Source organism: Rana temporaria, chromosome 3 (genome assembly GCF_905171775.1).
Source record: "Rana temporaria chromosome 3, aRanTem1.1, whole genome shotgun sequence".
Classification (NCBI taxonomy): domain Eukaryota; kingdom Metazoa; phylum Chordata; class Amphibia; order Anura; family Ranidae; genus Rana; species Rana temporaria.
The window spans coordinates 66,704,378-66,727,357 of record NC_053491.1 but is presented as its reverse complement, the minus strand read 5'-3'; the positions used below and the strand labels follow the sequence as shown (position 1 = coordinate 66,727,357).

Genomic DNA, 22,980 nt, shown 5'->3' with positions numbered 1-22,980 from the left:
GTGCATTGAGCTGAATGGACTCCATACACAAGCACTTGGCAAATGCTTTGCGGCTTTTTTTCAGATGTCCCCATTCATTAGTATTGCTCATCCTAACGGAACCCTGCTGGGCTACACATCTGAACATCTGCCAACCACAGCACAGTTGCTGAATGTGCATTTTATCCAGTATTCATGTAAATGGGCTAGTACATGTATTAATATGTTTTGTTTGGATTCAAGACGAAAACGTTCTTTCCACATATTTTGGTTTGGCATTTTTATTACAATTTATTCAGAGAATTTTCATTAAGGCAGGATGGTTCAGTAGTGTAATAGACCTCTCTGTTGAAATGAGGTGTTATCATGCCGACAACTTCATAATAATAAGGGCAGCTGGCTTGTGAGTGGAGCCTTGCCAATAAAGAGCTGGTTGTCGTTGACAGAAGTCTTGAAACCCCTATTTAGGTACATTTGTCTCGGCTCTTTAAATCATTATCAAGACATAGCACAGGGTTGACATTTTGTACACTATAATGTGTGCGTTAGTTTTATAAAATACTTCCACAAAACCATCATCTGCAACAACCTTTTGCTAAGAAATGCTGCAATTACGAAATAACAGCTATTGATCCTGCCAGATACCCAGTGAGCCTGTAACATCCCGTTGTGTACTAACATTTTCTGCTTCTTCTCTGAACTCCTTAGCAGTGTTATTAGCCCTGCTCCATTCTCCTCTGTGGACTTCTGGTATACTTAATATCACCCCTATGTTATAGAGATGAGGAGAGGCTTTCTGTAGTCCACCAGAGTAGAACTGAAAAAGACCAATAGAAAGAAGCTTGGGGCATTTCTGGTAGAAGAGCAAATACATTTTTTGTACTTGCAGCATTTTTAAAGAGACAAAACATTTAGGAAATCTGCATGTATTACAGAGATGTACTGCATATTTTTTATTTTGCCCAAACATACACATTTACCATATAGCTAAAGCATGAGTATACTTCAGCAACAAAATTAATTCAAAGCATGGCCTGTTCACCAAGACAAATTCTCATGTGTAAATGCAGTGGTGGAGCTATTATGGATGTAAAGCCTGGCTGAATCGGGGAGCAGAGGATAACCCTGGAAAATACTATTTTGGGGCCCAGTTCAGTTGGGCATAGCGTATGCAGCACCATACTTTCCCAGATCACGATTTGCCTCTCTCATATCCTATTTTGCATGGTATGTGCCTCCCTTTTTTTTTATATAAAAAAAGAAAATCGGACATGCAAGGAATAAAGTAAAAGATGGCCATGAAAACCTATTGTGATAACTAAGTAACCTAGAGATATACTGCTGCTTACAGCAGAAATGGACACCAGGTACATAGAAATCTCAAGACCAGCCTCCTAGAGGCTCTAACCCCCACACCTGCAAGCAGTAAAAAAGAGAACCCTTGCAAATGAAAGGGCGTGAGGTTTTTTTTTCCGAAGGTAAATGGTTTCTCTATAGTCCATTTTGTCCAATTAGGAACACAAGCTTGATTATTTGGCAACCTAGGGACATCAAAAGTAGCCCAGACTGTGAGACAGTTGCACACAAACACATGCGACCAACAACAAAAATTGCAAACCAAGGGCTGCTTGCAGAACCTGTAGAACAAAACTAACATCTGCTGAAACCTACATATCTACCTTGTAAAGTTAAGAGAAAGTATGTACAGAAAACCAGTTGGAAGACTTACAAGAATCTCTATTTAGAACCTTCTGAATCGACAATCAAGAAATTAGTCTGCCTAATGGAAGTAGTGGCAGAAAAGTAAACTTTGATGGCCCTCGCCATATTGAGGCAATGGGGAGAGAGCTCTTTGGGGTTAACCGGTATCAGGAGCTCCATGTGTAACTTCCTGTAGAACTGTATTAATCGGGGAAAGGACATTGAAAACCTAAGGACAGTGCATACACTGGACCTATAATGGTGCTAATGACCAAGTGTTCTAGTCTCAAGTGCAGCAAAGAGAACATGGCCCATCAAAAAAAAATATAAAAAATTGATCAAACCCCCAGAAACTCACACCAGTTAAAATATGTATTCCATGTTTGAAGATATACTGTATCTTGCGATTTAGAAGATTTGTGAGCTTTTATCAAGGTTGGAAATAAGGAATCTGAAATGCCCCATCTCTCAGAACCCGGGTTTCAACAACCAGGCTGACAAAGCCAGTGAAGCATGGTGGAAGATCTGTCCTTAAGATGACATATCTGGTGGAGGCTACAGACCATAGGCCGGCGAGTTTCTTTCTTGCAACCACAGACCGTGTTAATGGGGGAGTCCCTCCTGCCAAGCCATTGTGTTCAGAGGGGGGGAAGCCGCCCCCGCTGGGAGAAGACCATGATTATTGTTAGTGGCATTAACAGCCGCTTGCAAATATTGCATTCAAAATCTGGCTCGCTGTTTGTGCCCAGGTTGATTGATCAACTTGGGTACATTCAGCCTGCCCAGAAAATATGCCTGCAGCGCGGTTAGAATGGCGGAAGATTTAAAATGACGGCTGAGCCTAGATAGTACTTTGCTGCCTCATCGTGACCAGCCCTAAGTCCTAATAAAAAGGAGATTCAATGCACTAGAAAATAGTAAAGTATGTTGGCATAAACTCTATTAGAATGAATAGGAAAGCCTTCTAGATATAGCAGCATCTGTAGGAATGTGACACAGAAGTTGACAGTCTGCTGGCCAATCACAACTGTGAGTCTTCAGAGATGCAAACAGTTAAACTGCCACCGCTCTGGTCCCAATGCTCGGCGAGTCTCCAGATACCGACCTGACCTGATGGGGATAGCGGAGCCCTCTGCTAAATGGAACACAGACTGGTTAATACTGGGAACTGCAGGACCATTGCAGAGACGAGACCAGTATACTGAATGAACTGGTAGAGCGTGCACTCGGCCAACTGGAGAGACTGACGACATTTTCAATTTTTGGCCTGAAAATCGGTATCGGTCGATGGTAGAAAAATCTTCCAACCGAAAGGAGAAATATCGCAGAAAGGATGGAGGGATCTGTTCTACTGGGGACACCAAGTGTAACTTGGCAGGTGTGAGATGGGAATGGTTATAACCTCTAGGGGGCTGGCCTTTAGTTTTCTTTGTGTCTAGTGTTCATTTCACCTGTAGGCAACAGTATAACCCTAGGTTGTTGAATTATCAAGCTGTGTCCCTCAATGGGCGATAGAGAAAATGACTGGAAAGTTCTAAAGCTTTTATCAACCAACATTGTGCCATCTTTTAACCATGCACAAATTTCCATAAGACTGGCCTGCAGGTTGATTTAAATACCTTTTTGGCTGACTGCAGTGTTCATACATTTTGTGCCTCAGTATACATTGTTTGCTCTCTTGTAACTGAGAAATAAATGAAGCTTGGTTGTAAAGCTCCAGCATTGCCAACTGTAGGGTATGTAGCAAGGTATGATATGAGCCAAACTTTGCCAGTGTAGTTTGCTTTAAACTATCAGACTTTATGCCGGTCCAAACAATAAATGGGCACATTTAATGTGACGCACAAGCCTCATGACGACGTCGTTTACCTCCCTAGTAAGCCAAATCCTCCTTAATTTATTTAGCAACAGGCAGTGCTGTCATGGCACAGTGGGCACGAGAAAGTGTGGTCAGGTACTGATTAAACAGACTTGTGAACCAGCAGTGACCATGCTAATAGCACAGCCTATATGGGAGTTTCAACTCCACTCTGAATTCAGGAGTGGTGCAGCACCACCACACCGTCACTGGAAGCTGCATTACGTGGACTTTACCCGCAGGCTCAGCAGGTATTTGTGGGACTCTGTGGGCAGTCTAAGAGAGAAAATGTGAGTGCACATGTAATTAAAGGCGTGAAAACTTTTTATTTTAAATATAATCCTCATAGCCACAAAGGATATAAATTAATTTTGTCTGTACCAAATGCCTCTGCAAACCCAGTTGTTACATTGAAAAGTAGTAATGGGCTGCACAATATTCTGCGCAGAGTGCAGGGCCGGGGGAGGGACTCAGCAGGCTATATGCAGTAAACCAGCAGAGGAGAGCGATTAGACAAATTTACTTTACAACAAGAAAAGAGTAGCAGTGACCGGTCTTTATACTACAGGATGCGCCAGCACAAAATCAACGTTTTACACTTTTGCACAGATGTGGAAGAAATGCACAAACCACATGAAGATTACGTACCACTAGATGGAGCTAATGAGCGTACCCATTTTCTGCTTGCATATATATGATCCAACAAAGTGCATTATTATATATATAAGTATATGTTCTTTTTTGGCGTACCTAGAAATCTGTCGCACTACGGACATCCAATAATTGGAGGAAGAGGGGTTTCCACTCGCTAGATGGGACTTCGCCCAAGGTCTTCCACCCTTGCACAGGTTTACCTTTACTCTCAAGTCCTGTAAGTTTCTGCTTATATTTAATATTAATAATTGTTCCCTCGTATGCTGTAGTGCTGTATTTACATGCAATCATTCTAGAAAACAGCTTGTTGTGCCTCAACCGTTGCAAACCTAAGCTGTACATTTTACCAGTTCCAGGGACAGCTGCTACATTCACATCCTGTTGTTGAGGGCACTTTCACACTAGGGGGGTGAGAGTGTCGGCGGTAAAGCACCGCTAAAAGTCGCCATCGTTTTAGTGTCGCTTTTTGGCCGCCAGCGGGCTCTTTTAACCCCCGCTAGCGGCCCAAGAAGGACTTAATAGTGCCCGCAAAGCTCCACTGCCGAAGCGTCTGCAAAGCTGCCCATTGATTTCAAAGGCAGGGCATTTTAGGAGCAGTGTGTACAAAACCGCCCCAAAGATGCTGCTTGCAGGACTTTTTTTAATGTCCTTTAAGCGCACCGATTCAGTGTGAAAACACTCGGGCTTTCACACTGAAGGGACAGAGGCGACAGAACTAGTGTCCATTCTATGCCTTAAGATAAAAAAAAACTGTGAGCAGCAGTCCCCTTAATACTTACCTGAGCTCCCTCTCGATCCAGTGAGAGCCATGAAGTCTGGGGACTCTCCCTCCTGATTGGTTGAGACAAAGCAGCGGGCACCATTGGCTCTCTCAATCAGTCAGTGAGTCAATGAGGAGAGAGGGGCCGAGCTGCAGCTCCATGTCTGATGGACACACAAAGTAGTGGCTCGGGTGCCCCCATAGCAAGCTGCATGCTGTGGGGGCTCTCACCAGGAGGGAAGGGGCCAGGAGCACCAGCAAGGGACCTGAGATGAAGAGGATTGGGGCTGCTCTATTCCAAAACCACTGCACAGAGCAGGTAAGTATAACATGTTTTGTTATTTTAAATAAAAATATATACTTTTTTAAGATTTTAACACTTTAAACTAAACTAAATAAAACGGTGGACATAAATGGCTCTTCAGTCTTGTATAGATAATGGCAAGCATCTTGTGTTCACCCAAAGAGAGGACTTGTATTCCATTTCTTTAAAATTAAAATTTTCACTTTAAAAAGTTGACCGTCAATGCAAATTGGATGCGTCAGGTTTTGAACATCTCTATTAAATAATGGCTTGAATTGGAGTTCCAGGCTTTTTATGTTTATTAAAAGTCAGCAGCTACAAAAAGTGTAGCTGCTGACTTTGAATAAACAGACACTTGCCTGCTCCACGGTCCAGCGATGCGGCCGCCCGGAGCGTCGCTCCTCTCCGCCGGCGCCTCCATTGTCACTCTGGGCATCCGGCCGTGACGGCTTTTGGCTTCATGGCCGAGCACGCACTGCGCATTCGCGAGACACGCTGCGCTCTCGGAGTGGACAGGCGATCTTCTGGGACCTGTCACGTGTCACAGGAGATCGTCTAGAGGGAGGGGCCGCCTAGGTGGAGAGGAGACGTTTCTTAGGTGACCCCCCCCCAAAAAAAAATTGCATGCCAAATGTGGCATGTAAGGGGGCGAGGAGTTCTTAAAGCGGAAGTTCCACTTTTGAGTGGAACTCCGCTTTAAAATAAGAAACGCAATACAGAGTATGCTAAGAAGACCCTGGTATATAAGCCATGTCCTGGCTGAGAGAATAAGATGCACAGCTACTACATTATACAGATCACAATATATTTTTTAGCTGCCGACAGCAGTCTTTTTGTTCTTTTTAAGACTCATTTTACGATTGTGTACATTTTACAGCATCCCCAGGATATCATTTAATATGAGAACAATACATACACATAGCTCTTTAGCATAACAGACATAAGTGGGCTTGTAGCGCTCATTGCTTCCCTTTCTTGTATTTAAGACATTTGATTTTTTTTTTTCTGTGTAAATAAAACTTCAGATATTATTATTTTTTCTTCTATATGTGCTACACACTTAAGCCGTGCACACACAATCGGATTTCTGATGTAATTAAAGCGGGCGTAGCATATCTCAGATACACTACGCCGCAACTTAGTGCGGAGGTTCCTTATCCACAAAGAATTTGCGCCGTAAGTTACGGTGGCGTAGTGTAAATGTGTCGGCAGAAGGGCGCGGAATTCAAATGACAAAGATGTGGGCGTGTTTTATGTTAATTCAACTTGACCCCATGTAAATGAAGTTTTTTTTTTGAACGGCGCATGCGCCGTCCGTGGGGGTATCCCAGTGCGCATGCTTAGAAATCACGTTGCAAATAGTCAATGCTTTCGACGTGAACGTAATTTACGCAAAGCCCTATTCGCGAATGTTTTATGCAAACGACGGAAAATTCGACGCTGTCCCGACGTCCATACTTAACATTGCGTACGCCTCATAGACCCAGGGGTAACGTTATGCTGAAAAAAGCCTTACGTAAACGACGTAAAAAAATGCGCCGGACGTACGTTCTGAGAATCGGCATATCTAGCTCATTTGCATACTCTACGCGGAAATCAACGGAAGCGCCACCTAGCTGCCAGCGTAAATATGCACCTAAGATCCGACGATGTACTAAGACGTACGTCAGTCGGATCTAGCCCCAATTCAGGCGTATCTTGTTTTATGGATACAAAACAAAGATACGCCGGAGCATCCTAGAAGTTACACGGCGTATCTTCTTTGTGGATCTGGCCCTATCAGACTAAATTCCGACCGTGCCAAAACGCAGTGACGTAAAACACTACGACGAGCCGAAAAAAATTAAGTTCAATGCTTCCGAGGATGTATCGACTTGATTCTGAGCATGCGTGGATTTTTCGCCAATGGAGTTCCACACAGACGATTGGAATTTCCTATCATTCTTTTTTTATCCATAGGAAAAATTTAAAACCTGTTCTAATTTTTTTTTTACACCGATGGGGAAAAGGACAGATCGGACAAACCAATCGTGTGTACGCGGCTTACCTGTTGCATCCCTGCTACACACTTGGCAGCATATTACTACATTGAGGCTAAAATCAGAACATTCTCTTTGGTCATCTGTCAAAATATCTAAAGGTTAGCTGAGTCTTTGGGAATCCGGGTTATTTGCAGATTGGGAGTTTGATGTTCATCGAAAGCAAGGGTTTACCAGATGAAAGAATCTTTTTATTTCACCTAGGTTCCACAAAGAAAATCACAGTCAGGGTATTTTGATCTGGACACTTCCTTACTACAATTTAAAGGTTTATCCACAAGGAGGTATTTATATTTTTGTATATATTTTTTATTTTTTTATTCTTTTATTCTGCTCTTCCTAAACCTTTCTTTTTCCAATGCATTGTTGGGATAACTCTTTAAGGACGTTCAGCCCTGGTTCACACTGGGTACGATTTGGAACGATTTGAGATGCGATTTGACATGTCAAATCGCATCTCAAATCGGCGGCATTTGCTGGCAATTGTCGGCAATGGCACTGTCCTAATCAGTGTGACGCCGCATCTGCGATTTCAAAAAGTAGTTCCTGTACTACTTTTTGCGATTTTGGGCCGCGATTTACATTAAATTGCGGCCGAAATCGCGGCGAAATCGCAGTAAAATCGCGCATTTTACCACGATTTTGAATTCGCAGCAGTGTGAACCTAGGCTTAGCGTTGCACCAAAAAAATTCCAGCAATGTATAAATGTACAGGTTGTGCAGATCTTCTATGAGCTTACTTACTATATTTAGGGAGTTAGAAAAAATCCTTTGCAAAAAAAGAAATGCTAAATTCTGAGAACAGCATGTACAATTTTTTTTTCTTATACAATTTTCTTATTCAATTTGATATACAATATACGATTTTACAATAATATATAATTATTTTGAAATTCTACAATTTTCTTATTCAATTTCCTTTAAATTTACCTTCAACTATGACAGTGCAAGGCCTTCCTGATTCCATAGAAATTGAAAGTGTTCATAATCTTGGTAAATCTCAAGGAAAATTGTACAAGAAAGTGATGTAATGTATGGTCAGCCTTATGCCGCGTACACACGATCATTTTTCAGCATGAAAAAAAAACGTAGTTTTCAGCAAGTCCAAAAAAACTTCATTTTCCCAACTTCATCATTAAAAACGATGTTGCCCACACACCATCGTTTAAAAAAAATGATCTAGCAAAGCGCGGTGACGTACAACACGTATGACGGCACTCTAAAGGGGAAGTTCCATTCGCCTTCGGGCTGCTTTAGCTGATTCCGTGTTGGTAAAAGACGATTCGCGCTTTTCTGTCTGTTACAGCGTGATGAATGTGCTTACTCCATTATGAACGGTAGTTTTACCAGAACGAGCGCTCCCATCTCATAACTTGCTTTTGAGCAGGCGCTGTTTTTTTTATGTAGTTTTAGCCCACACACGATCGTTTTTTACAACCCGAAAAACGACATTGTTTAAAACGACGTTAAATGCAGCATGTTCGATTTTTTTTTTTTTTTTTTTTTTTTTTTATTATTATTTTTTGTCGTTTTTCAGAACCTGAAAAATGATGTGTAGCCCACACACGATCATTTTAAATGACGTTTTTTAAAAACATCTTTTTTTTTCATGCTGAAAAATGATCGTGTGTATGCGGCATTAAAATGGTAATGGAATTTAGTTAGTAAAATGACTGTTTTTTTTTTTTTTTTAAGGTTCTCGCACTTTTAATATTTACCTGCTCACCTGTCTAGCAGTGACAGGGTTTGGGATAAATCATAACTGCCATGTGTGCTTACAATATTCACCTGTTATGTGCAGGCTTTAAGGGCTCTTTCACACGGAGCGGACCGTTTCTGGGTCCGCTCCGTGTGTCTGCCAAAGCTCAGCGGGGATCCCCGCTGAGCTGTCGGCGGATAGGGCGGTCCCCGCACACAGTGCAGGGCCCGCCCTGTCTCTGCTCCACTCTCCCCTATGGGGGATCGGCTGCAGACCGTCTGTCCGTCTGCATCCGATCCATTCCGCCGAACGGAAGAAAAATAGGGTTTCTTCCGATCGGAAAAGCGGATCCCGACTGACGTGGACGCTAGCGGATGCTCCATCCGCTAACGGACCTGATCCCATAGGGATTCCTTAAAAGTCTGTTAACGGACTTGTAATGAGCGGACGAACCGTCCGCTAGTGTGAAAGGACCCTAAATCATTTGTGAGGTTGTTTTGGCTGCCCAGTCATCCTTGTAGTCATGACATGCAATAACTGATGCAGCATCTCTGCATGTGCTAGCTTGTGTTCATGGAATGATTCAGGATATAAAGAAACCGCAGAGCGATAACAGGTGCAGAATTCAGTGTATTTTTGTCAAGAACCAGTGTGTGTGTGTGTGTGTGTATATATATATATATATGTATGTATATAAATATTGCTGTAAAAGTTGTTTTTTTTTTTGCATATTTCTCACACTTAAATGATTCAGATCATCAAACAAATTTTAATTTTATACAAAGATAACCCGAGTAAATCCAAGATGCAGTTTCTAAATTATTATTTAATTAAGGGAAAACGGTTTAAACTTGCCTGGCCCTATGTGAAAAATGAATTGCCCCCTCCCATGCTGAATCGTGAATGAACTGTGATTAACTACGATTTTTTGGAAAGCTGATTACTGCAAGACCAGTTGAATCCAAAAAATACCATAGACGCTGTCTGACAAAGTGAAGCATGCTAACCGATCGCAAAAAGCAACACATCATGCCACAATCAAAAAAAAATAATAATCAAGAACAGATTAGAAACAAGGTAATGTACATGTATGGGCCTAGGAAGGGTTTCAAAGCCATTTATAAGGCTTTGGAACGCCAGTGAACCACGGAGAGAGCAATTATTCACAAATGGAGATAACTTGGAACAGTGGTGAACCTTCCCAGGAGTGGCCGGCCTACAAAAATGACTCAAAGAGCATGACGACGACTCAGCCAGGAGGTCATAAAAGAACCCAGAACAACATCGAAAGAACTGCAGGCCTCACATGCCTCAGGTGATTCAACAATAAGAAAGAGACTGGGCAAAAATGGCATCCATGGGAGAGTTCCAAGGCCAAAGCCACTGCTGACCAAAATGAACACAAAGGCTTATCACACATTTACCAAAAAACATCTCGATTATCTCCAATACTTTTAGGCAAATTTTCTGTAAACTGATGAGACAAAAATGTAACCTTTTGGAAGGTGTGCGTCCCGTTACATCTGGCATAAAACTAATACAGCATTTCATAACAAGAACATCATACCAACAATCAGATATGGTGGTGGTAGCGTGAAGGTCTGGGGCTGCTTTGCATCTTCAGGACCTGAACAACTTAAAGTGGAGATTCACCCAAAAATCTTTTTTTTTTTTAACATTAGATTGATGCTCGTTTTGTCATGGGGAATCAGTGTTTTTTTTACAATCGAAACAGTACTTACCGTTTTAGAGATGCATCTTCTCCGCAGCTTCCGGGTATGGTCTGCGGGACTGGGCGTTCCTACTTGATTGACAGGCTTCCGACAGGCTTCCGACGGTCGCATACATCGCGTCGCGATTTTCCGAAAGTAGCCGAACGTCGGTGCGCAGGCGCCGTATAGAGCCGCACCGACATTCGGCTTCTTTCGGCTACTCGTGACGCGATGGATGCGACCGTCGGAAGCCTGTCAATCAAATAGGAACGCCCAGTCCCGCAGCCCATACCCGGAAGCGGCGGAGAAGATCGCTCTCTAAAATGAAAACCATGAATTCTGAGCTCTACCATCTGTTTGTGACCTCAAGCTCACTGACCTCCAATGTGGCTGAATGAAAACTATTCTGCAAAGAGTGGGCCAAAATTACTCCACAGCAATGTGAAGGACTCATTGCCAGTTAACGCAAACACCTGATTGCAGTGGTTGCCGCCAAGGGTGGAACAACCAGTTATTAGGTTTAGGGGGCAATTACTTTTTCACATAATGCCAGCCAGCTTTTTTGCCTTAATAAAGGAAACCATCATTTTAAAACTGCCTTTTGTATTTACTCGGGTTATCTTTCTGTAATAATAATACAATTTGTTTGATCTGAGTCATTTAAGTGTGACAAATTTGCAAAAAATAATAATAATCGGAAAGGGGGAAAATACTTTTTCACAGGTGTGTGTGTGTGTTGGTCTCAGGGAACCCCTGTCAAAATTAAACTGGAATTATTTTGAAAACTGCCTCTTTCTATTGGTGGTTAGTGGTCAGAATGCCACGCTTCCAGACCGCTAGAAAGCTCATTGGTGTCATGCCATTGGCTCTTCCAAGTGTTAATAGGCATGCAGTTATGCAGACATCAGATATGGGGTCAATCAGCCACCACTTAAAGGCTAAGTTTACCTTTTTATAAAAAAAAAATAATAGATGCAATTTTTTTTACCTCCAAAAAGATATGCATTTATTATCCTTTTTTTGTTTTTTACTCTGCAGCCAGTAACTCATTGCACCTGCGATCTGCTGAGGATCCTGCAGACTCTCGGTACACTGTCTGCCCATACCTCTGATATCAATGGACTACGAGAGCTCTCACCGGAACCCTTGTAGTTCATTGAATGCTACAAGCCATTGGCCACAACGGTGCTTGCACTTCATTAATTTACAGAACTCTGTAAATGAATGATGCAGCCATGTGAGCAGAGCCCAGCAGTTTCTAAATTGTGACATTGGGTGCAGGGAGAAGATCCTGGGCCCGCTATCACAGGGAGGGGGATGCGGGAGGAGACGAGGCAGGAGATGGAGCATGTTCCATCCTAAATACGTGTAGAGCATGAAACTTGTTCCAAAGGTGAACTTGTCCTTTAAGGTACCCTAGTTGAAAATGCCCAACATATACTGTAGGTTAATGGGATCATGCCTCACCTCATTTTCCCACTTGATTATATAGACCCATTTCAAGCACACAAAGTGGAATCCCTTCTAGGTATGTTTTGTGAATCCTTTATACTTATATGTAAGGAGGCAGTGACAGGATAATATTGTGGCTAGTGCAGCAACCTGTGGCTGTAGGTCTAAGTTAATGTATGTGCGGCCCATAAAAGTCTAAACATCTGACAGGAACAGTATTGTGTTCACCCAAAGGAGATGTAAATACAGAGACAGCACATTATGCTACAAAGAGTGCTGGACTGGCCATTGGGACTACAGGGAGTTTCCCGGTAGGCCGATGGCTCAGTGGGCCGGCTTCAGTGACAGCGGTCCGCCGCCCCCCTCCGCTCCTCTGTCTCTCCCTTCCCGCAGCACTCACCTCCTCTCCCTCCCCGCAGCGCTCACCTGGGGGGGGACAAAGAAGCAGGGGGAGGACCAGAGGAGCAGGGGGGACGACAGGGGAGCATGGGGGAGGGGGACAGACAGCTGACTCAACAGCTATGGCCTGGGAGTTTATCACTTCTGCCTAATCTTGTCCCATAAGGGGGAGCACCGAACTGATTCTTTGCCCCAGGTGAAATAATGTCTAGCTTTCCCACTGGTACTGCCTATAAGAGTACCAGTACCAGCCATTCTACTCTAATAAAGTAGAACAGCTAGTGGCTAGTGAAGGGGGAGAGGGGGCTTGGGTGGCCGGGGGGGGGGGGGGGTTGGGGGAGTTGTCCGGCCACCATGGAAGAGACCTGTCAAAGTGGGCCAGTCTGGATTAAGTCCAGGGCCAAATTTTTGTCTTAGTCCAGCCCTGCTTGCAAGCCACAATGAAATCAGAGGTGCATCGTGATTTCAAAGCCACACTGGTGTAGACCAGGGCTAAAGGTAAAAAAAAGTGCAGTACAATATTTGTCCACTAGATGGGGGTCTTTTGTGAAAGATGCTGTAAGCCAGCAGGATTATTACCTACTGCTCCTATTCTGCGCTGGATTTCTCACACCTGGCTTTATAAATCTGTGCCATTTAGTATGGTGTCTGTGTACAATAAGGCATCTTAGTAATGTATGCCAATCACATCTCTTTTGCTTGTTTCTTTGAAAGTGCTTGTATGTAAAGATCAACATATTGACAAGTATGCTGTCTACACTCTAAGTACATCTGGGAGCTAATTACACGTAAACTATTTTTAATTAAAAGTGCTTAAGTGTTTTCCATTATAAATGTAATAGCCTTGGATTCCCCTCCTTTATAGTAACAAAATAATCTGCCTTCCCTACACGCCCCCACATGGGCAGCGCCAGGCATACCCTGCTGCTGTTTATATTTGTGGGGAAGGTCTGCCGCTGGAATATAATCGCACTCTGTTTCCTTTAAATGGTTAATTTACAGTACCAAGTTTGGTTGCATCTCCTACTGCAGATCAGAGTCAGAGATCTAAAGCTTTGGTTGCAAATTAGCTGTCAGGTTGAAATCCTTTATATTAGGTTTAGGCTAGTTACAGCTATTTTGGGTTTGTGAACAAGAAGATAAAATAAAATTCGATATTTTTTTTTTTTATCCATAACAGACAACGTTCCTGTGAGAAAAAAGAAGAGGGTTCAGAATACAGCATTGACCTACAACTCAGTTGCAGCGCTCCACCTGCTCCTTGTCTTAGTCTTCTGGGAAATTTTGAGGTAAGTTTTCTGCAGCCTTATTTTGTAATGTGCGTACTTGCAGTACATTTCTGTAAAACACTAAATTAAATTAATATCGCCCTTTTTTTTAAACGGCTGCTTGTGCTGGGTTTTGCTCAGGCAGTAGGTTACAAATGGGGGTATGTGCTCTATAACGCACCCCCCCCCCCCCCCCCCCCGTACACACAAGTCGAAAGTCGAGCAATATCGGCCTTTTCAATAAAAAACGGCCGACATTTGGCCTGTGTGTATGACAGTCTATTAGACGCCGGCAGGCTGAGCATGAAAAACCAGCAGCCAACCAACTCCCAATCAGTGCTCTCAGCCAATGGCAGAGAACGCTGATCGGAGTGTTATGGTGGGGGTCAGAACACAACATCTCAGCGGGGGCTCAATGCCAATACTATACCCGATCACTGACTGGCTGTAAAGGGGTTAACATCTGGCGGCAATTAAAGGGTTAACTGTGTGCCTAATAATGTGTTACCTGTGCTGCTTTTAGTAAGTGATGTGCCTCTTTTACAGACTGCTTTGCAGGGAGAAAAAAAAATGCTGTCTGTACAGAGCTCTGTTCTGCCATTCGCTCAGCAGGTCCCAGCCATACGTTTTTGGCCGGGACCCGGTGATTGGCTTGTACTGTAGCACAGCCAGGGCAGCGGGCACGCCGCCCACCCGAAAATGCTGGATCACGTGTGTATAAAATTATATATATATATATATATATATATATATATATATAATCTATATCTCTATCTCTCTATCTATAAGTGATGCAGCGAAGAGGGGCTGCACTGTAGCAATAAATCTACAGGAGCTAGTCTGTAATCTAATGTGCCTATTTTATAGGGTACTGTGTGAATTAAGTCCTAATAAATAGGCAGCTTGGGCCAGATCCTCAAAAACCCGGCGCAACGTAATTTTTGGCATTTAAGTTACACCGCCGCAAAATTTCTACCTAAGTGCCCGATCCACAAAGCACTTACCTAGAAATTTTTGGCTGTGTAACTTAAATCCGTCCGGCGCAAGGCGTTCCTCTTCAACTGGGGGCGATTCCCATTTAAATTAGGCGCGCTCCCGCGCCGGCCGTACTGCGCATGCTCGTGACGTAATTTTCCCGACGCGCATAGCGCGAAATTACGTTACGCCGAGCTTTGTGGATCGCGACGGGTCAATAAAGTTGCGTCGGAAAAAAAAAAGATACAGCGAAAAAAAAAAAAATCAAAACAAAAAAAAAATTGCGTCGCTGGACAGAAGGGTCTGCTTTTACATGGTGTAAACAGTTTACACTTTGTAAAAGCAGCCCTAATTTTGCGTTTGCAAACTAAAACTTACGGAGAAAAAACGAAGCTGAAAAGCTTTGTGGATCTCCGTAAGTGCTAATTTGCATACCCGAGGCGGCATTTCGACACGAAATGCCCCCAGCGGCGGATGCGGTATTGCATCCTAAGATCTGTCAGTGTAAGTCCCTTACACATGTCGGATCTTCTGCCTAACTATGGAAAACTGATTCTGTGGATCAGTTCCATAGTTAGAAACAGGGATACGACGGCGTAACAGCAGTTACGCCGGCATATCCCTTTTGAGGATCTGGCCCTTTCTTTTTTTCCTTAGCACAGGTGATGTAGACTTTGTTATGATGCTTGTCGGGTTCATGGATTTGTTGCAGTATAGCTCGACTGACAAATGCACTGCCTGTGGATTGGTCGATGTTTGGTAACTACCAATAAGTTATATTCCTTACTGGCAATCTTCTGCAGCTGCCAGAAGTAGTCAGGACGTCGGTACTCTCATTTTCCTTTCTAAGTGGACTTTCCACGTTTAACAACAAGATCAACACATCCAGTGAGTATTCAGTGCCAAGTGACAAGACAATGGGAACCGTTCTCTGTGAAGTTTAAGAACAGCGTTTGTCAGAGAAGATCGTTTTATAATTATGTTCACCGAGAGGATATGGCAAATCCCCCAGTAATGGGATTTATTTTTTATTAATATTCCTATCCTATATTCTTATCTTTTTCAGGAGTCTGTCCTAAATTATAGATTTGAACCTTTGGGCACAGTCGGGGGTTTTACAGCAGCTGTTGGGGCAAGTGGAGTTTTCTGCCCAACCCATATGACATTGCCCGTCAAAGTGTCTTTCTACAGTGTTTCGGATGACAATGCTCCCTCTCCATACATGGTAAGACTCATTAGTGCTTTCTAGATTCAGTAGAAGTAATAATGCAACCACCATAAAAGTACCACAGCTAGTGAATTGTCTTTATATTCTCTACCCTCTCATCAACATGCTGATTACATCTTATAATAAAAACGTATGGTTTTTATTACCTACCTTCAGACCCAGTGATGTCATCATTGGGTCTCTATGCTTCTTTGTGCAATTCATGCCGAGCATGGCTGGCGGGAGGATCCATCAGGGTGTCGTACATAGATTCTTGAAAACATCACAGCACCCCTGGGCTGGCACTACCATAAGGCGGCTTAAACAGCCGCTCTAGGGTGCCAGGATAAAGGGGCGGTACAATGTGTAAAAATCTGAATACCCAGATTTTTTTTTACAGTGCTGCAGAAATGTTCTTTTTAGACACTCACGGCCGCTATAGATGCCCCTTCCCTGACAGATTCACCGGGCTCCGCTTTCCCACCTGCGGGCCTAGTGCTGTCATGGCAGGTGTCTCCATACAGAGAACCTGTCATCTATATGCTATCAAATAGGGGGCTTTGGTCCCCTATATGATGGCAATAAGTTATGTAAAAACACACCCACACCTACAAAAAATCCATGCGTTGGGGCACCCACCTATGAAAATGGCGATTTTTTTTTTTTTTTTTTTTTTTTTTTTTTTTTTCCCTACCAACATTTTATTCTCTCTTTTTAGGTAATCTTCAGGGCTAAAATATTTTTTTAAAACATACAACACTTTTTTTTTTTTTTTTTTAATGGCTCCAGAAATGCCTTTAACGAAGGGGTGGCGGCAAAAGGCACCTTCGCCTAAGTAGACAAAAATCCTTGCACTGGACCTGCAGCATCCTGCCTTAGTAATTATGTCAAGAGCCCTCCACCCTGATGCAAGCTGTGGGCTGGTTCCTGGAGCTAGTTATGTAAATCTCAAAATGCCTACATGATTGGATGTCAGTCTGGAGGAGTTCTAGACAGGCTGAAGTTGAATGCCCACGTGTGATGCTGAGCCTCTATGGCTCTCCTCCTGATTGGCTGAGACACAGCAGCGGCGCCAATGCTGCTGTCAATCATAGTCAGTTAGCTAATGGGGAGAGAGCTGTGACTCAACTCAGGTGCGCCCATAGCAAGCTGCTTGCTGTTAAGGAACTTGACAGGAGAGAAGGGCCAGGAGTGTAATAAACTGAACTTGGTTTTAATAAAGTGAAAAAAGTTGCACTTACAAACAGAAGATAAAATCTTGCATAAAAATTCCAAAGCCAGGCCGGCTATGATACAAAGCTCCCGTCCTCCTCAACAAGACAGTGCTGTGATGTCATCACGCACCTCCTCAGATGTGTTTCGTCATAACTAACATTATCCATGGGGAACGTGCCATGATTTTTTTATTTATTTTTTTGGACATGGTTTAGTTCAGTAGTCTCCAAACTGCGACCCGGGGCCAGATGTGGCCCTTTGCTAGCCTTTATCTGGCCCTTGGGGTACTATTCCTCCCACTGACACCAACAAGAAGGCACTATTTCTTCCACTGATAGCAATGATGGGATACTATTCCTCATACTAATGCGGGCACTACTCCTCCTACTGACCACGAACCTTGAGGCCCTCATTTATTCTCACTGACACCGGGTCTGGGACATTTTCTGCCCATGCTGCCCACAATCCGGCCCTCCTAAAGTCTGAAGGACAATAAACTGGCCCTTTGTTTGAAAAGTTTGGAGACCCCTGGTTTAGTTGGTGCATTGAAAGAGAACCTTGTTGCTTCACAGCTCTTTGAATAACATGGGCTTTCTATACAATTCTAGAAATTTTACAGTTTACTTTTAGATTGTCTCTTTAGTTGATTGTGGAATCATTATGTTGGTGCTATCCTATTTTTTATTTTATTTTTTCATCCAGGGTTACATTACACTGGATTCTCTTGGCAAGAGGGGTTATCGCATACCTCCTTCTGGAACCATACAAGTGGTCAGTACTGTGTATTCCTATTTCTTAAAGTAGTAAGTGACCTTGTCCAATTAGGAGACCATTTCACAATGGAGCAAAAGTATTCAGACATTCAACTCTTATCTTGCAGAGTAACATGTTATAAATTTTAAACTGCAACAATATGAGAAGGATGTTCTCCTGCACTCTTTTATTCAAATTTCCAGGCTTTATTTAAAATTCTTCTGTTGATGGCTGGGGGAAGCTGTGTGCCACAGTTGTTTCAACCTGCTACTCATGGGGCACACCCTCCTACTGGGTTTGTGTGTGTGTGTGTGTGTGTGTGTGTGTGTGTGTGTGTGTGTGTGTTTGTTTTGATTAGTTTGAGACACATCTTTGGGAACGCAGGGTAGGCTTCAGAGAGGAAGATTTTTACATTTTTGTTCCTTGGAAAAACCCTTAACAAATGCAACCAGGACAATTGGATAACTGTTCTTTTAAAGTTCAGAGATTCACCCATTTTTATATTTTTTTTTTTTAGACGGCAGCTACAAATACTGCAGCTGCTGACTTTCAAACAAAGGGACACTTACCTGTCCAGGGCGCCCGCCATACCGGCACCCGATCTATTGCTTGGCTCTCAGGTGCTGCCGCCGCCTTCTGCCGGTAGGGGAATCGAAGTGTAGCCTTGCGGCTTCACTACCTGGTTCCCTATTGCGCATGCGCGATTCGTGCTGTGCGATCGCACTGGTCCCTGCTGTCTTCTGGGACCTGTGTGTATCCCAGAAACAGCGGAGGGGGGACGAAGAAGGCACAGTAAGTGGCGTAGATACCTGTGGGTGGCTTGAGTATCTATGCCCAGAATTGGTAGCAAAATGCCTGTATTACACAGGTATCTGCTCCCCCCCCCCTCCCCTTGAAAGGTGCCAAATGTGACACCGGAGAGGGAGGAGGGTTCCGAAAAGCTGAAGTTCCATTTTTAGGTGGAACTCCGCTTTAACCAAGTTCCAGCACATTCACAGCTAGACTCTAAATATAGTCACATATAGACTGGTCATACATTATACAATTTTCTTGTACAATTTTCCTTTAGATTTACCAAAACCATGCAAGGTCAAACCTAAACACTTTCAATTTGTATGTAATCAGGCAGGCCCTTGCACTACATGGTTGAAGGTAAATGTAATAAGAACATTGTATAATGTATGGCCAGCCTTAATTTGAGATGTTTCCCACACTTTAGAAATACACCATACCAGGAGTTCAATATGATGGTTGCGGTATTCTGCTTTGGGACTACTTAACCAATAGTTAACAAGAGTTTACTATTTTGTTAAAGAAAACCTGGGCTGAAAGAACTATATTGGGCTGCAAATCACTGACCTTCTCAGTACTTTGAGCCCCCTGACCTGGACCTCCAATAATGAACACACACTTGGACCATGACTGAACTGATCTAATTGGATCATCATAAAAGCTGAGCATCTATAATTTTCAGAACAGAAATTCCAAGCTACATTTTTATAAAATGTAACTTAAAAAAAAAAGTTAATCAAAGTGACTGAAGATCAAAAGATGCCCCACAAGGACCCAATCAAAGCTCTGAACTCACTATTGGGCATGTAAAGGCTTGTACACACTATGAAAAAATCGGGCGAATGCTTTCGTCCCAAATTTATTTTTTATTTTATTTTTTATATAGTTTGTACACAACTTTCGACAGCCGATTCGGAATTTTCTTACGAAGATTCCCGATTTTTCTTATAGTGTGTACCCCACTTAAAGTATAATTTGACCGACCTGAACTAGATGTAACAAATTTGGAACAATGAACTCAAACACGTAAAGCTGTAAAAATGTTTCTGGTTTTCAAAAATACCAGTTTCCATGATTTAAAATAAAATTTTAACAGAATAGAAAAAATATTGAGCATTGTAAATGGATCTTGGATGGCTTCTGAGGATCTGTCATTGTGGCTTGTGCTAATTGATACTGTATTGTGATAAGATTTAACCTCTCACGTTTAGAAAAATACAAAGGGATTGGGGGTGTACCATCATCCTAATATCAAAGAATAATTGAAGGGTCCAGGGAATCCCCACAGACCCTGAAACACCAACAGACAAGAAATAGGCGGGGAGGACTATACCGGTACTAGGCAAAGTGATTATACTCAACCAGAGTGATACAGAAGGGTAATTTTAGAAAAGTTTATTCACATGATATACATAAAAAAGTGGATTAAAAATCATACAACACATTTAAAATACAATACATATACGGCGATTAGGTCACCAGATGTGCAATCCCTTCAGAAATGAGGAGGGGGTTCGGGTGGACCAGAAGCGCCATGAGACAGACAGTCCCTTCGTACTGTATTGTGTGAAGGAGTCCTGTGATAAATGTGTATTGCAACAGACAGTCTAAAGGTCATGTGTCTGAGACATCGGATGTAGTTAATTAGCTCATGTAAATTACGCCAGAGCTGGAGCCAGAATGTCTACTAAAAGATGTGTATTGGAGCTCGTTAGGAACCATTGTGTGATGATGTGGGTGGAGTTGGGTCATGGTTACTGCAGGATCCTAACTGTATATAAGAGCCTGATTTTCTCAATAAAGGGCCTATTCGTGTGGAACCTCAAACAGAGCTGTGTGTCTCATTATTGGGGTTTCGTTTGCCTGACTGTGGAGTGTCGATAGCTGTCTTGGGTTTTTCATGAATAATTGAGTAGTGATCAAGAGTCTGAATGCTTGTACAAGTAAAATACTACAGTTTAATAATGTTAATAACAAGTTTGTGTGTTTGTTGTGCTTGGTTGCATTAAAGCTGAAGTTTAGTGATTTTTATTTATTTATTTTTTTTCCTTGTAAGCACCGTCTCTGGTGTTTAAAATCAATGAAAAGTGTCCCATGTGCTTGTTGCTACTGTTGGGTTGAGATCTTCTGTCCTCTGCTCCCAGATACTCCTGCAGATCACAGCTACAGGGGTATCCAGAGGCAGAGAGAGGACTGAAGATTTCAACCTAACGCAGCAGCTACCATCATATGGTATGCTTTTTGTTCATTAAAAGTACCAATTCTGCTGTTAAGTGACTTTTTTATTTTTATATATAATATACTATGCATCAGCTTTAAACAATACAATATTTATAAGTAATTTTTGTAAAATAAATCTTTTAAAGTTTTAATTTTCTTTTATTTATTTTTTTGCATTTTAGACCTTATTTAATCCAAACAAGACCGTGGTGAAGATGTTTGTGGTGAAATATGACTTGCAGGACATGCCAGCCAATCACCAGACATTCCTCAGACAAAGAACATTTTCTGTTCCTGTAAATCGTGATAAGGGGACAAACCTTGAGAACAACATAAAGACACAAGAGCGGACATTACGTTACCTCATCCACCTGAGGTATTTTCCATTGTTTACATTGTACAATTTTGAGAAATGTTATTGCGTATTGCCAATTACTTTAATTGGAAGAGGAGGAAACCCGTCATATGACCTGTTTAAGGCCTTATGCAGAGAACACGCTGCAGGACATTGGAAGCGCAACACTGTGCTCTGCTTTTAATAGAAATGTAAAATGCAGGTGCGGTGTTGAGTATTTCCAGCAAAGTGCTACAGAGTGCGCAGTCAGGACACTGCAGCTCATTTAAACAGGTCTCCTAACTTCCATGGTGGGTGTCATATCCACTTTTTGATGACTATGGCTGTGGCCTTGTTGAGAGGATGGTCAAAACACAGGTCAGGAATCCTGGCAGTCACAAGCACTTCTCTGATTTCTAATTTAACCACTTAAGCCCCGGACCAATATGCTGCTAAATGCCCAAAGGCGTTTTTACAATTCGGCACTGCGTCGCTTTAACAGACAATTGTGCGACGTGGCTCCCAAACAAAATTGACGTCCTTTTTTCCCCACAAATAGAGCTTTCTTTTGGTGGTATTTGATCACCTCTGCGATTTTTATTTTTTGCGCTATAAACAAAAATAGAGCGACAATTTTGAAAAAAATTCAATATTTTTTACTTTTTGCTGTAATAAATATCCCCCAAAAACATATATACATTTTTTTTTTCTTCAGTTTAGGCCGATACATATTCTTCTACCTATTTTTGGTAAAAAAAATCGCAATAAGCGTTTATCGATTAGTTTGCGCAAAATTTATAGCGTTTACAAAATGGATAGTTTTATTTTATTTATTTTTTTACTAATGGCGGCGATCAGCGTTTTTTTTTTTTCGTGACTGCGACATTATGGCGGTCACTTCGGACAATTTTGACACATTTTTGGGACCATTGTCATTTTCACAGCAAAAAATGCATTTAAATTGCATTGTTTATTGTAAAAATGACAGTTGCAGTTTGGGAGTTAACCACAGGGGGCGCTGTAGGAGTTAGGGTTCACCTAGTGTGTGTTTACAACTGTAGGGGGGTGTGGCTGTAGGACTGACGTCATCGATCCAGTCTCCCTATAAAAGGGATCACACGATCGATGCGCCGACACAGTGAAGCACAGGGAAGCCAGGTTTACATACGGCTCTCCCCGTTCTTCAGCTCCGGGGAGCGATCGCGATGGAGCGGCTATAAACGAATAGCCGCGCCGTCGTCCCGGATCGCTCCCCGTGGGAATCCGACCACCGCATGTAGCGGGGGGGGTCCCGATCGGACCCCCGACCCGCGGAAAGGCAAGGACGTACCTGTACGCCCATATGCCTGTACGTGCCATTCTGTGGACGTACATATACATGCGGCGGTCGGCAAGTGGTTAAAACATTCACTCTTTTCTTCCCAGACCAGCTTTTCCATGGTACATTAGGATTCTTTCAGACATTGTTGGGAGTTCCTTGAGCATTAACTGCCTCTCAAGAAGGTAACCACTGACACCGATAATCTTTTAAGCTTACAGTGGGGGAAAATAATTACAGTATTTGATCCTCTGCAGATTTTTTGCGTTTGCCCACTTACACAGAAATGAAGGGTCTATAGTTTTTAATGGGTGTATTTTAAATGATAGAGACACAGTATC

At 42.6% G+C, this 22,980-nt stretch overlaps 1 protein-coding gene across 2 annotated transcripts in view; it reads left to right on the top strand.

Annotated features, from left to right (window-relative positions):
• FAM214A (family with sequence similarity 214 member A) overlaps positions 1 to 22,980 on the top strand; it is a 130,864-nt gene that overhangs the window by 103,910 nt on the left and 3,974 nt on the right. For both annotated transcript variants that reach the window (XM_040342710.1, XM_040342711.1), the window contains exons 6-11: positions 4,293 to 4,409; positions 7,500 to 7,579; positions 13,738 to 13,846; positions 15,867 to 16,025; positions 17,925 to 17,993; positions 21,170 to 21,363. In XM_040342710.1, the coding sequence (XP_040198644.1) occupies positions 4,293 to 4,409; positions 7,500 to 7,579; positions 13,738 to 13,846; positions 15,867 to 16,025; positions 17,925 to 17,993; positions 21,170 to 21,363 (728 nt within the window). The remainder of the gene's footprint in view (positions 1 to 4,292; positions 4,410 to 7,499; positions 7,580 to 13,737; positions 13,847 to 15,866; positions 16,026 to 17,924; positions 17,994 to 21,169; positions 21,364 to 22,980) is intronic.